This window comes from Hyperolius riggenbachi, chromosome 3 (genome assembly GCF_040937935.1).
Source record: "Hyperolius riggenbachi isolate aHypRig1 chromosome 3, aHypRig1.pri, whole genome shotgun sequence".
NCBI classification, from domain to species: domain Eukaryota; kingdom Metazoa; phylum Chordata; class Amphibia; order Anura; family Hyperoliidae; genus Hyperolius; species Hyperolius riggenbachi.
In genome coordinates, this window is record NC_090648.1 from 10,041,994 (window position 1) to 10,056,816 (window position 14,823).

At 47.3% G+C, this 14,823-nt stretch overlaps 1 protein-coding gene across 1 annotated transcript in view; it reads left to right on the forward strand.

Moving 5' to 3' along the window:
- Positions 1 to 14,427, forward strand: part of LOC137561314 (ficolin-1-A-like) — a 174,896-nt gene extending 160,469 nt beyond the window's left edge. The window contains exon 5 of the mRNA XM_068272592.1: positions 14,130 to 14,427. Coding sequence (XP_068128693.1) covers positions 14,130 to 14,383 — 254 coding nt within the window. The 3' untranslated portion in view covers positions 14,384 to 14,427. The remainder of the gene's footprint in view (positions 1 to 14,129) is intronic.
- The last annotated feature ends 396 nt before the right edge of the window (positions 14,428 to 14,823 follow it).

The following is a 14,823-nucleotide window of genomic DNA, read 5'->3' on the forward strand; positions in this document are numbered from 1 at the left end:
CTGTGCTCTCATATAGAGGCCAGGTCGCTGCCACCAATCCGCAATAAAAGTGTGCGAATGCGCTAATTCTAACTCTAGCTAAATCCTGTAGGGAAAAGGGTTAATTAGACAACCTTTCTAGAGATGGCAAAACTAACAATCCTACTAATATAATAAATGGGAAAGTTTGGATGTTTGGATGTTTGGATGTTTGTTACTCGATCACGCAAAAATGGCTGAACGGATTTGAATGAAATTTGGCACACACATAGTAAATTACCTGGAATAAAGTATAGGATACTTTTTATTCCCATAACCAAAAAGGGGGCGGAGACATACAAATTTCACTGAAAAATGTGAACTGCAGCCATTCTTACACTGTTAATGGCGGGGTTCTCAAACTTTGCACAGTTGGTCGTTGGGTGACTGGGATTAATATTCAGAAAGGTGGGAGGAGCCTACAAAAGCCAATCATAATTCACCTATTGATTTTCAAGGGGAATATTTACATTGCTGCCATTCTTGCACTGTTAATGGCACAAGCCTCAAACCTGGTACAGTTGATCATTGGGTGACTGGGGTTCAATTTCAGAAAGGAGGTGGAGCCACAAACAGCCAATTAAATTTGTTTCATTTCAATGCAAATTATTGATGCCAAACACCGCAAAGATCACAAACTTGGTAATTGATTAATTGTGTGTGAGGGTTAGAAAAGTGGGCACAGCCAACACCAGCCAAATACATAAAAGGGCAACGCGGAGTCATAAGTGGGCGGAGACAAATACAAATTTTACTGGAAAAATGTAAACAGCAGCCATTCTTACACTGTTAATAGTAGGGTTCTAAAACGTTGCACAGTTGGTCACTGGGTGACTGGGGTTAATATTCAGAAAAGTGGGTGGAGCCTACAAAAGGCAATCAAAAATTACCTATTGATTTTTCAGGGGAATATTTCATTGCTGCCATTCTTGCACTGTTAATGGCACAAGCCTCAAACCTGGTGCAGTTGATCATTGGGTGACTGGGGTTTACATTTATAAAAGGGGGTGGAGCCACAAACAGATAATATGATTTGTTTCATTTTAATGCAGGTTATTGATGCCAAAAAATGCAAAGCTCACAAACTTGGTCATTGAGTAATTTATTCATTGTGTGTTAGGGTTAGGAAAAGTGGGCGCAGCCAGCACCTACAAAATACATAATCGGGCAATGCCGGGTCATCAGTAGGCGGAGACAAATGCAAATTTCACTGAGAAAATGTAAACTGCAGCAATTCTTACACTTTTAATGGTAGGGTTCTCAAACGTTGCACAATTGGTCACTGGGTGACTGGGATTAATATTCAGAGAAGTGGGTGGAGCCTACAAAAGCCAATCAAAATTTACCTATTGATTTTCAAGGGGAATATGTAATTGCTGCCATTCTTGCACTGTTAATGGCACAAGCCTTAAACCTGGTACAGTTGGTCATTGGGTGACTGGGGTTCAAATTCAGACAAAGGGGTGGAGCCACAAACAGCCAATCAGATTTGTTTAATCTCAATGCAAATTATTGATGCCAAAGACTGCAAAGCTCACAAACTTGGTTATTGAGTAATTGTGTGTTAGGGTTAGAAATAGTAGGCGGACCCAACACCAGCCAAATACATACCTAAACAATGTTAGGAATAAGTGGGTGGAGAAAAATACAAATTCCATTGCGCAAATGTAAACTGCAGCCATTCTTACACTGTTAATGGCAGGGTTCTCAAACTTTGCACAGTTGGTCACTGGGTGACTGGGATTACTATTCAGAAAAGTAGGTGGAGCCTATAAGAGCCAATCAAGATCCACCTATTGATTTTTAAGGGGAATATTTAATTGCTGCCATTCTTGCACTGTTAATCACCTGTACCTGGTACAGTTGGCCATTGGGTGATTGGGGTTCAAATTCAGAAAAGGGGTGGAGCCACATCCAATCAGATTAATTTTATTTCATTGCAAATTATTGATGCCAAAGACCGCAAAGCTCACATACTTGGTCATTAAGTATTTGTGTGTTAGGGTTAGGAAAAGTGGGCAGAGCCAACACTAGCCAAATACATACCCGGGCAACGCCGGGCGTCCAGCTAGTATTTAATATCAAAACAGTTATGGTAACATGTCTCTCTGAAGATGTGAATTCTTTTGGCGGAGATTTGTTTCAGAACAGCACTTAGACGAACGATTTCTAAATTGTTTATTTAAAGAAATAATGCAGAACAAAATATAGCAATAGAAACAAATGGATACAGAAATAATAAGGGTTCAATATGAAAATAATAGCTGATTACAGTCTGAGCAGTTTGTCAAGTTACCGTGTCCTTTGTGATATGAAATCCAACAGAAGGTTTAAAGTCCAGTTATGGAAAGTTCTGTGGAATAGATGGAAGTCTTGTAATGCCAATTCCTTTGATGGTATCGGATGGCTGGACAAAAGACCCCCTCCTTAGAGATGAGCGTAATGACCCAATTACGATTTCGCGAAAATTCGCGTAATTAGTGTAATTACGATTATGGCCGTAAGTACATAATCGTAATGAAGAAGGATTTCGCGAAATTTCGCGTAAGCGTAATTTTCACGTAATTTTCGCATTACAGTCGTATCATGCCGTAATTTCGCATTAAACGCTACCGTAATTTTGCGTTAAACCGTAACGCTCCGTATAATATAAAAAAGCCGCCGACTTTAAGGGTTAATAGCAAAGCCCCCTTAAATGCTAAGAGCCTCAAATTTGGAGAATATATTAAGGAGATCAGGAGGAATAAGAGGAAATTTTTTTTTTTCAAAAAGACCTTATAGTTTTTGAGAAAATCAATGTTAAAGTTTCAAAGGAAAAATGTAAACATTTAAAAACCCGCCGACTTTAACGGTTAATAGCAAAGCCTGCTTAAAGTTTAGGAACACCAAATTCCAGGGTATATTAAGGGGATCAGTGGGAATAAGAGGAAAAATTTTTTTTTCAAAAAGACCTTATAGTTTTTGAGAAAATCGATTTTTAAGTTTCAAGGGCGAAAATGTCTTTTAAATGCGGAAAATGTCAGTTTTTTTTGCACAGGTAACAATAGTGTATTATTTTCATAGATTCCCCCAAGTGGGAAGAGTTTTACTTACTTCGTTCTGAGTGTGGGAAATATAAAAAAAAAACGACGTGGGGTCCCCCCTCCCAGACCTCTTTAACCCCTTGTCCCCCATGCAGGCTGGGATAGCCAGAATGCGGAGCACCGGCCGCGTGGGGCTCCGCACCCTGACTGTCACAGGAGCCCTTGTGGCTGACCGCACTTAGCCTTCTAAACGGTGCCAGCGCACAGATCGTGCGAACTCTGGTCGCAGTCAATGCGCAGGAACCGTTAAGAATTAGCCGCAGACAACTCAGAAGGGAGCCTGTGAGACACGGGTGATTACAACGTCACCTACTGGTTCAGAGTAAACTGCCACCACCGCGGTTACTATGGGACCGTGGGGCCCACTAACTGACTGACTAATCCTGCGAATAAAACGGTTAAACACACGATATTCTGTCTAGCCAACAACAAACAAACAGTAGCGTATCTTCAGAGACCCGGGATCAGTTCTGTGTGTGCTGATAAGCAGGGTAGCGAAACAGTGAATGACTTGGGGAAAGTCGTTTATTCACGCAATATAAATAATTAATATATACAGACAATTATGAAAATCAACAATTATGAAAACAGTAATAGCCAGTATGAAAAATAAAAGAAGGGAGAAAAATACTTAGTTCCTGGAAAGATGTCCTGTTTGTGGGAAAAAATCAGAGTTCTGGTTTCCAATCAAGTTCAAGCAAACGGTTTCAAGTTCTTAGAGTTCTTTGTTCAGATGGGTCAGCAAAATGGCCACCAGCCCTATGTCCTCTGGCTGGCAGCAGATTGTCATGAAGATGGTAAAGGGAGGAAGATCTTCTCAGGCAGCTCATTCACTTTTAATGGAGATGAGCTCAGAGGCGGGCTTCCAGAGTCGGCCCCCTAGGCCGGACTATGGTAATCACACCTGGGCAGGGGCTTTAGCAAACTCAAAATCCTGACAGGTTCCCTAGGCCGACCTGCGCGGCCGGCACACAGATAATAATTACATATTCTCGATCCCCAGAACCTACCGATTAATATGCTATCAAACTTGGGCATGTTTGCATGCCCGGTTACAAAACGGTGGAATTCCCAGCGTTCTGGTTAGGCTAGGGGCCCAAATTTAATATCAAAACACTCACAAGCTCCGGACCAGCAGAATGATATAACTTTCACATTTCTCCGATGTATGGTACTTCCAAAACATGCATAAAGATCATAACTCTATGTTTCCCTATCCTGGCTGAATGGTTCCGCTAAGTCTGCCCCCTGCTGGGATTAGCTTCCTTGGCTCTGAAAAGACTCCTGGTTTGTTAATTAACATCTCCATGAGATCAGCTAAGTGTCACCTGGTTCCCAGAGCCAAAAGGGAAATTGTGCCTTCCACAGGGAATATGTCCCAGCTAATTAACAGCTTCCCCCCAGGCTGTCACTGTAGCTTAGGAACAGCTGGGGAATCTGTCTTAGCTGAGGGATACTGTCTGAAGCGCAATCGATGCAGGAATCGAGTGCGATCGTTCTTTACTTCACGGGCGGTGCCAGGACGCGCCTGCGTCCCCGCAACCGTCCGTGACAGCCCTCCCCCTTGTCCGCGGCTCAGCCACTCATCCGCAAGATGTGTGGCGGCCCCGCTAACCTGGCTGACGGGCCTCGAGTTGCCGGTACGGCGGGAAAACCTATTGGAGCCTGTGGCTCGGTTCCCCTGGACCGGTCGCAGTCTGCTACCCTCAGGGTTGACCCGACATGGACCGTTCTTGACAGGGCGTTTGCGCCACTGCAGTCGGACGTGGTGTCTGCTGGGACTGCTGACAACGGGCAGTGGGTTGGTTAGGTCAACAGCCAGCCCACGCAGGGTTCCCCTGCTAAGTGGCTGTGGACCTAAGGGAACCCCGCGGGAATCCCTGGACCTTCCCAGCTCCTGACAGACGGCACATGCCCTGCAGTAGTTTGCTACATCCCTGTTCATCCGGGGCCAATAAAACTGGTTCCGAATACCGGCGAGTGTCTTGCGGACCCCTGAGTGCCCTGTCAGAGGATTACCATGTGCGGATTTCAGCACATGTCCCCTGAACGCACTCGGGACCACAAGCCATTTGGTATTCGCGTGGGATCTACCTGTAGGGGGCTGTGCAGACTCACTGTACAGTCTCCCACCTTCCCAGTACACCTTGAAAGCGGCCCCGTCTGCGAGGGGCTCAGCGGCTTGCTGCATGAGCACCTCCAGGCTTGGGTCACTTTGTAGTGCGGCTGAGAATACGGCGCTGTCAGTTTCAGCCAACTGGCTCATGTCACACGAGGCCAGCGGCTGAAAGGTCTCATCCCTGCGGTCAGAGGAGGGGGAGGAGGCCGGAACCCCCTCCACCTGTTCTGAGCTCGGGTTCTGAGCAGTGCAGCTGCGCGGTATTGCTAGCACAGGTACACTGTCAGAATGGCACAGACGGACATTACTCAGATCATCATTGCATGCAGTAATGACATTGACAGGTATAGACATTTTTTCATTACAGACAGGTTGTACAGGAGACTCAGGTACAGTTACAGCATCATCACAACAGACAGTCTGTACCTCAAACTCAGGTGCCTTTGAAGCAGGCACTATTGAACCTGGTACCCTTGAACTGGGCACATTCAACCCACCTCCCCCTGGTGCTCCCCCAAGTGTATAAAGTACCTGGTGGTGGGTGGAGAGTCCGTCTCCTTCCGTGAGCGACAAGGCGGTCGTGGCAGGTTCATAGTAGGACACAAGCTTGCCCAAATCAGTCCCTAGCAACACAGGGACTGGGAGATCCTTCATAACCCCAACAACCCTTTCTTGGACCCCTCCCACTCCCCAATCCAGCTTCACTCTGGCGTGGGCTATGTAAAAAAGGGTGCCTTCTACTCCAGTAAGGGCAAGGGATCGGCTGGAGCTGATGCTCTCCTTTGGCACAAGGTGTGAGTGAACTAACGTGATGTCAGCTCCGGTGTCTCGGAATCCGGTGACAACTTTGCCGTTCACTCTAACAAGTTGCTGCTGGTCGGTTCGGTCGCGGATTTCCTTTCCGCGGGCAAACAGGACAAAATCGGATGATCCAGGCTGTGGTTCGCTGGCGGGTTGCCTCTGCTGTGGGTGAGGTGCAGGTGATGCAGATGATCCAGGTGCTGGTGGTGTCTGTCTCCGCTCCGGACAGTCGAATTTCATGTGTCCGGGCTGGCGGCAGTAGTGACAGGTGACCTCTCCAGGCGCTGCAGGCCTGGGTGCAGCAGCTGCGCTGGGTGGCCTCTGTGGCGGACGGCTCACAGGGGCAGGAGGGTCTGCCGAGGTATTGGGCTGACCTCCTCTCCAGCTGGATGGGACAGTTCTGCGTGTATCAGCCACCCGGGTAGTTGCAAAAGTCTCAGCAAGGTCTGCAGCGACAGTGGCTGAAGCCGGCCTGCGTTCTAGCACAAACTGGCGTACATCAGCAGGGCAAATGTTCAGAAATTGTTCGAGGACTATCAAGTCCTCCAGGACGCCATAAGACCCTTTGGTGAGGCCTAGAGTCCACTGCCGTAGTGTGGTGAGCAAGCTGCTGGCCACATCTCGGTACGAATCAGAAGACTTTTTCTGCCAGGCCCTGAACTTTTTCCGATAGGCTTCTGGCGTCAGCTGGTACTTCGTAATGATAGCGTCTTTTATAGCAGCATAATCATTATCCTTCTCCGCAGGCAATTCTGCGAAGGCATCAAGCGCTTTGTAGCGCAGCAAAGGTGTCAGATGTCTGGCCCACTGGTCTTGGGACAGACGATACTGACGGCATGCTTTTTCAAAAGACCGCAAAAACAAGTCAATGTCTGTGTCTTTCTCAATATTAGCAAATTTAAATTTTGCACTTACGGGTGCTGCAGCTCCTTCAGCAGGGAGGCTGGGCGGTGAACTCCGGCTGGCCTGTTGCACTTTTGCCATGTTTAGCTCATGCTGTCGTTGGCGTTCCCGCTCAGCGGCATCCCTCTCCGCGTGGCGTTCTGCAGCAGCAGCAGCAGCGGCTTGCCGCTCCCGTTCCTCTCGTTTTTGCTCCGCCATGTACTGCAGGTACTTGTCCAGGTCAGTCTCCATCAGCTTTTGTAATGCCTGCTGCATTACCGGGTCAGCACCCATGGACAGTCCAGTACTGGCCAGTTCCGGGCGAGTACTGTCAGAAACTCTGGGATTGGGGTCCACACTGACATTCTCCGGCGTAACTGTTGATGCAGGGCCCTCAGGATGCACAACCTCTGTACGGTCAGGAGTCTCAGTCTCTGGTTCCCCTCGATTGTCAGATGGGCTGGTATCCACCTCAGCGGACACTCCCGGCTCCCGCAGTTGCTGGGTATCCCATCTGGACAAGTCGGCTATCAGGTCCCGTTTTGTCTTGCGGAGGATGCCAATGCCCCTCTCTTCGCAAAGATTTTCCAGGTCTGCTAGGCACATGTTCTGGTAGTTCCCGGACATTTCCATGCCAAATAAAATAAAACTTTTGGGGAGGGGTACTGGCTACACAGTCTCTCTGTATATATAAAAAATATATTGCCTTCCAGCTACACCAACGAATTAGTTCGTTTCTCGATAGCGCTAGCGCTATCGCAGATACTTTCAGCACAACACAGGTCCCAACCGCTGCCTAACACTGTCAAAGGAGCCCTTGTGGCTGACCGCACTTAGCCTTCTAAACGGTGCCAGCGCACAGATCGTGCGAACTCTGGTCGCAGTCAATGCGCAGGAACCGTTAAGAATTAGCCGCAGACAACTCAGAAGGGAGCCTGTGAGACACGGGTGATTACAACGTCACCTACTGGTTCAGAGTAAACTGCCACCACCGCGGTTACTATGGGACCGTGGGGCCCACTAACTGACTGACTAATCCTGCGAATAAAACGGTTAAACACACGATATTCTGTCTAGCCAACAACAAACAAACAGTAGCGTATCTTCAGAGACCCGGGATCAGTTCTGTGTGTGCTGATAAGCAGGGTAGCGAAACAGTGAATGACTTGGGGAAAGTCGTTTATTCACGCAATATAAATAATTAATATATACAGACAATTATGAAAATCAACAATTATGAAAACAGTAATAGCCAGTATGAAAAATAAAAGAAGGGAGAAAAATACTTAGTTCCTGGAAAGATGTCCTGTTTGTGGGAAAAAATCAGAGTTCTGGTTTCCAATCAAGTTCAAGCAAACGGTTTCAAGTTCTTAGAGTTCTTTGTTCAGATGGGTCAGCAAAATGGCCACCAGCCCTATGTCCTCTGGCTGGCAGCAGATTGTCATGAAGATGGTAAAGGGAGGAAGATCTTCTCAGGCAGCTCATTCACTTTTAATGGAGATGAGCTCAGAGGCGGGCTTCCAGAGTCGGCCCCCTAGGCCGGACTATGGTAATCACACCTGGGCAGGGGCTTTAGCAAACTCAAAATCCTGACAGGTTCCCTAGGCCGACCTGCGCGGCCGGCACACAGATAATAATTACATATTCTCGATCCCCAGAACCTACCGATTAATATGCTATCAAACTTGGGCATGTTTGCATGCCCGGTTACAAAACGGTGGAATTCCCAGCGTTCTGGTTAGGCTAGGGGCCCAAATTTAATATCAAAACACTCACAAGCTCCGGACCAGCAGAATGATATAACTTTCACATTTCTCCGATGTATGGTACTTCCAAAACATGCATAAAGATCATAACTCTATGTTTCCCTATCCTGGCTGAATGGTTCCGCTAAGTCTGCCCCCTGCTGGGCTTAGCTTCCTTGGCTCTGAAAAGACTCCTGGTTTGTTAATTAACATCTCCATGAGATCAGCTAAGTGTCACCTGGTTCCCAGAGCCAAAAGGGAAATTGTGCCTTCCACAGGGAATATGTCCCAGCTAATTAACAGCTTCCCCCCAGGCTGTCACTGTAGCTTAGGAACAGCTGGGGAATCTGTCTTAGCTGAGGGATACTGTCTGAAGCGCAATCGATGCAGGAATCGAGTGCGATCGTTCTTTACTTCACGGGCGGTGCCAGGACGCGCCTGCGTCCCCGCAACCGTCCGTGACACTGACTATACCTGCCCGCATGGTCCATGGATTGGGGGGTCTCGGAAGGGGAGGGGCAGCCAAGCTTTCCCCTCCCCCTCCGAGCCCTTGTCCAATCCAAGGACAAGGGGCTCTTCTCCACCTCCGATGGGCAGTGGAGGTGGAGGCCGCGATTTCCTGGGGGGGAGGTTCATGGTGGAATCTGGGAGTCCCCTTTAAAAAGGGGTCCCCCAGATGCCCACCCCCCCTCCCAGGAGAAATGAGTATAGAGGTACTTGTACCCCTTACCCATTTCCTTTAAGAGTTAAAGTAAATAAACACACAGACACTTAGAAAAAGTATTTTAATTGAACAAAAAACATAACCACGAAAAAAGTCCTTTAATATTCTTAATTAACCATTAATACTTACCTGTCCCTTTAAATAAATGATCCCTCGCAATATCCTCGGAAATGTTCTATCAGTTACAATGTAACAAAGTTATTACTATAGCTCAGAGCTCTCTAAGCATCTTTGTATTTGGGCTCCAAGGAGCCCCATTGGTCCTTAGCAGACCAATGGGGTTCCTTTAAATCAGAAGGAACCCCATTGGTCTGCTAAGGACCAATGGGGCTCCTTGGAGCCCAAATACAAAGATGCTTAGAGAGCTCTGAGCTATAGCTCAGAGCTCTGTCGGGTCCTGCAGCACAGACGCGGCGGCGGCGGCGGCGGTGAGTGACGTCGGGTGCGGCGTAGTTACAATGTAACAAAGTTGTTACATTGTAATAACTTTGTTACATTGTAACTGATAGAACATTTCCGAGGATATTGCGAGGGATCATTTATTTAAAGGGACAGGTAAGTATTAATGGTTAATTAAGAATATTAAAGGACTTTTTTCGTGGTTATGTTTTTTGTTCAATTAAAATACTTTTTCTAAGTGTCTGTGTGTTTATTTTCTTTAACTCTTAAAGGAAATGGGTAAGGGGTACAAGTACCTCTATACTCATTTCTCCTGGGAGGGGGGGGTGGACATCTGGGGGACCCCTTTTTAAAGGGGACTCCCAGATTCCACCATGAACCTCCCCCCCAGGAAATCGCGGCCTCCACCTCCACCGCCCATCGGAGGTGGAGAAGAGCCCCTTGTCCTTGGATTGGACAAGGGCTCGGAGGGGGAGGGGAAAGCTTGGCTGCCCCTCCCCTTCCGAGACCCCCCAATCCATGGACCATGCGGGCTGGTATAGTCTGGGTGCGGAGCCCCACGCGGCCGGTGCTCCGCATTCTGGCTATCCCAGCCTGCATGGGGGACAAGGGGTTAAAGAGGTCTGGGAGGGGGGACCCCACGTCGTTTTTTTTTTTATATTTCCCACACTCAGAACGAAGTAAGTAAAACTCTTCCCACTTGGGGGAATCTATGAAAATAATACACTATTGTTACCTGTGCAAAAAAACCTGACATTTTCCGCATTTAAAAGACATTTTCGCCCTTGAAACTTAAAAATCGATTTTCTCAAAAACTATATAGTCTTTGTGAAAAAAAATTTTTTCCTCTTATTCCCACTGATCCCCTTAATATACCCTGGGAATTTGGTGTTCCTAAACTTTAAGCAGGCTTTGCTATTAACCGTTAAAGTCGGCGGGTTTTTAAATGTTTACATTTTTCCTTTGAAACTTTAACATCGATTTTCTCAAAAACTATAAGGTCTTTTTGAAAAAAAAATTTTTCCTTTTATTCCTCCTGATCTCCTTAATATATTCTCCAAATTTGAGGCTCTTAGCATTTAAGGGGGCTTTGCTATTAACCCTTAAAGTCGGCGGCTTTTTTATATTATACGGAGCGTCACGTTTTAACGCGAAATTACGGTAGCGTTTAATGCGAAATTACGGCATGAACGAAACGCGAAATTACGCGTTGAAAATTACGCTTACGGTATTTTCAATTACGATTTTAATGGCAATTACGCTACCGTAATTTTGCATCGTAATCGCAAATTTCGCATGCGTAATTTTAGTAATGCGAAATTACTAAAATTTCGGCTCAACTCTACCCCTCCTCTGTCCAGCATTGTTGGTTTTAACTCTTCCTCTGCCAGAGGGCGGAGTTATAAAAGGAGATGGGTGTTGTATACCTTCTCCCGCCCTTTGTTATGACAAGCAGAAAGAATAGGCAATAACTGGAATGATCATAGCTCGGCAACAGCCGACCAAAACCTGCAGCGAGTGACACGGGCGCGCTTCTAGCGTTCTCTGTGTCACACAGATACCAAACATGTGCATCTTGGGGTATCCCAAGGCAAATCACACTGTTGCTTGCTTTCAGATAATGGTAGGAACGTTCTGATTGGTTCCACCACACACAAATCATTACTAATAATGGTCTGCTAATTTTGTAATGGCTAGCCTTGACAGAAAACTGATTAATTTAGTAAAATGTCTGAATGACTTATTCATTCATATCCAGGTGAATTAAAAGTCATTCTCTCTAACTCCCCTCAGGCTAGATGCAGGAATGTGATGGGTCCTAATGAGTTTACGACCCGGCCTGTTTGTCCAGGCCTAGCTAGTATCACCTTTGAAGAAGATTTATGTGCTATGTGAATGGCTCTGGTTTTAGGGTTTATCTCTGCTCTCCGGGAAGAATACACAAACATTCACATCCCCCCAGTGCAGGGGTTGTGAGATGGAAAAACACTCATTTTCTAAAAGCAGGCTAATGAATTCAAAGGGGTACTCCAGAACCGATTTTGTGCGCAATTTTGTACGATTGCGCCGATTGCGGTGTTCTGCTGGTGAACCCAACCGTCACAGTTTCCACCAAAAAGGCTGGGCATGGTAGCTTCTTGGATTGGCAGTTGCATATTGTGTGGCATAACGGTTGGTCTCAGCCACAATTAAGTCGTAGAGACCAGCAGTGATCAGGAAAAAAAAATTCTGTCACTGCAGTGGGGCGGGTGAGGGTTTGGCCGGGTGATCAGAAGCCAGCAGGGGGCAGATTAGGGCCTGATCTGATGGATAGGAGTGCTAGGGGTGACAGGAGGTGATTGATGGGTGTCTCAGGGGTGATTAGAGGGGAGAATAAATGCAATCAATGCACTGGGAAGGTGATTGGAAGGGGGCCTGAGGGGGATCTGAGGGCTTGCCCGAGTGATCAGGAGCCCACATGGGGCAAATTAGGGCCTGATCTGATGGGTAGGTGTGCTAGGGGGTGACAGGTGATGACAGGAGGGGATTGATGGGTGTCTCAGGGTGTGATTAGAGGGGGGAATAGATGCAAGCAATGCACTGGGGAGGTGATCGGGGGGGGGGGGGGAGGCTGAGGGGGATCTGAGAGTGTGGGCGGGTAATTTGGCCCCTACAAGGGACAGATTAAGGTCTGATCTGATGGGTAGCAGTGACAGGTGGTGACAGGGGGTGATTGATAGGTGATTGATGGGTTATCAGTGGGCAAATTAGGACTTGATCTGATGGGCAGGTGTGCTAGGGGGTGACAGGTGGTGACAGGAGGGGATTGATGGGTGTCTCAGGGTGTGATTAGAGGGAAGAATTGATTCAAGCAATGCACTGGCGAGGTGATCAGGGGGGGGGGGGAGTCTGAGGGTTATCTGAGGGTGTGGGCGGGTGATTGGGTGCACGCAAGGGGCAGATGAGGGTCTGAACTGATGGGTATGATGGGTAGCAGTGACAGGTGGTGACAGGGGGTGATTGATGGGTGATCAGTGGGTGATTAGAGGGGAGAAAAGATGTAAATAATGCAATGGGAAGGTGATGGGGGGGGGGGGGGGAGTCTGAGGGCAATCTGAGGGTGTGGGCGGGTGTTTGGGTGCCCGCAAGGAACAGATTAGGGTCTGATCTGATGGGTAGCAGTGACAGGTGGTGACAGGGTGATTTATAGGTGATCAGGGTGTGATTAGAGATGAGAATAGATGCAAGCAATGCACTGGCGAGGTGATCAGGGGGGGTCTGAGGGCAATCTGAGGGTGTGGGTGGGTAATTGGGTGCCCGCAAGGAGCAGAATAGGGTCTGATTTGATGGGTAGCAGTGACAGGTGGTGACAGGGGGTGATTGATGGGTGATTGATGGGTGATCAGTGGGTGATTAAAGGGGAAAACAGATGTAAACAATGCACATGGGAGGTGATCTAAGGGCAGGTCTGTGGGCGATCTGAAGGTGTGGGTGGGTGATCAAGTGCCCGCAAGGGGCAGGTTAGGGTCTGATCTGATGGATGGCAGTGACAGGTGGTGACAGGGGGTGATTGACAGGTGATTGACAGGTGATCAGTGGAGTGGGTGATTACAGGGGAGAATAGATGTATACAGTACACAGGGGGGTGATCAGGAGCCCCAAGGGGGCAGTTTAGGACCTGATCTAAAATATAGCATTGACAGATCGTGACAGGGGATGATTGATGGGTGGTTAGGGGGGTGATTGGGTGCAAACTGTGGTCTGAGGGGGTAAAAGGGGGGGTCTGATGGGTGCTGTGGGCGATCAGGGGGCAGGGGGGGCAGGATCAGTGTTTGTGTGTGCTTACTACGGGGGCTGCAACCTGCCCTGGTGGTCCCTCGATCACTGAGACCACCAGGACAGGAGGCAGCCTGTATAGTACACTTTGTATACATTACAAAGTGTATTATACACTTTCAATGCGGCAATCGAGGGGTTAACAACCCGCCGGCGCTTCTAAACAGCCATCGGGTTGATGTCGCGGGTGGGCGGAGGCTAATTAGTCCCCCAGGTGCCACTGCCAATTGGCGTTACGCGGTCCTGGGGGTGCCACTTTGGCTATAGGCGGTCGGCAAGTAGTTAAAGACAAAATTCCAATTTGTTTCCATTTCGGGAACAATTGTAATTATGAAAAACGATCAAAATAATGAAATTTTGTGTTAACGCTCCAGATTGTCGGTGTCTTCTTGCATGTGAGCTGCGCTTGGAAACACTGCCTATCTGTAGCCAGACTCGCTGTACAGATCACATTCAGTGTGAACTGGGCAGCGTGCAGCAGATTTATGGATCACACAGCTGAATCCAGACACTAATGCATTGTGCTGGTTTTGTCTCTGCAGAGGACTCTCTCACTTATCATAAGGACCTGGCATTCTCTACAAAGGACAGAAATTATGACAGAGCTGGTGGAGGAAACTGTGCAGAGAAGTACTTTGGAGCCTGGTGGTACCACTCATGCCATTTCTCCAACCTGAATGGATTATACCTGCGGGGGAAACACAGCAGAGACAGTGGCTCAGGTGTTATGTGGGAAACATTCAGGGGACCTTACTACTCCCATAAAGTGTCTGAAATGAAATTCCGCCCAGAATAACAGAAGGGAATAAATCTGCAGCTCTCTGCCAGTTCAGCGATAGACAGAGAAGCGTGGCTTCCAGAAATTATGCAAATGCTGAACACAATGATCACATGATAAGTACCCAAGTCTCTGACTGGCTGGACATGTTTAACCACTTCAGCCTTCAGTGTTTTTTCACCTTATGCATCCGAGAAATTTTTACCTCCCATTAATTTGTCAATAACTTTATCACTGCTTGTTATCACAATGAAATGATCCACATCTTGTTTTTTTCCGCCACCAATTAGGCTTTCTTTGGGTGGTACATTTTGCTAAAAAATATTTTTTTCTAAATGCATTTTTAATGGGAATATTAAGAAAAAAAATAAAAAAAAATCATTCTTTTTCAGTTTTTGGACATTTTAGCTTTAAAAGAATACATCCTACCATAATTAAAACCCACATATTTTATGTGC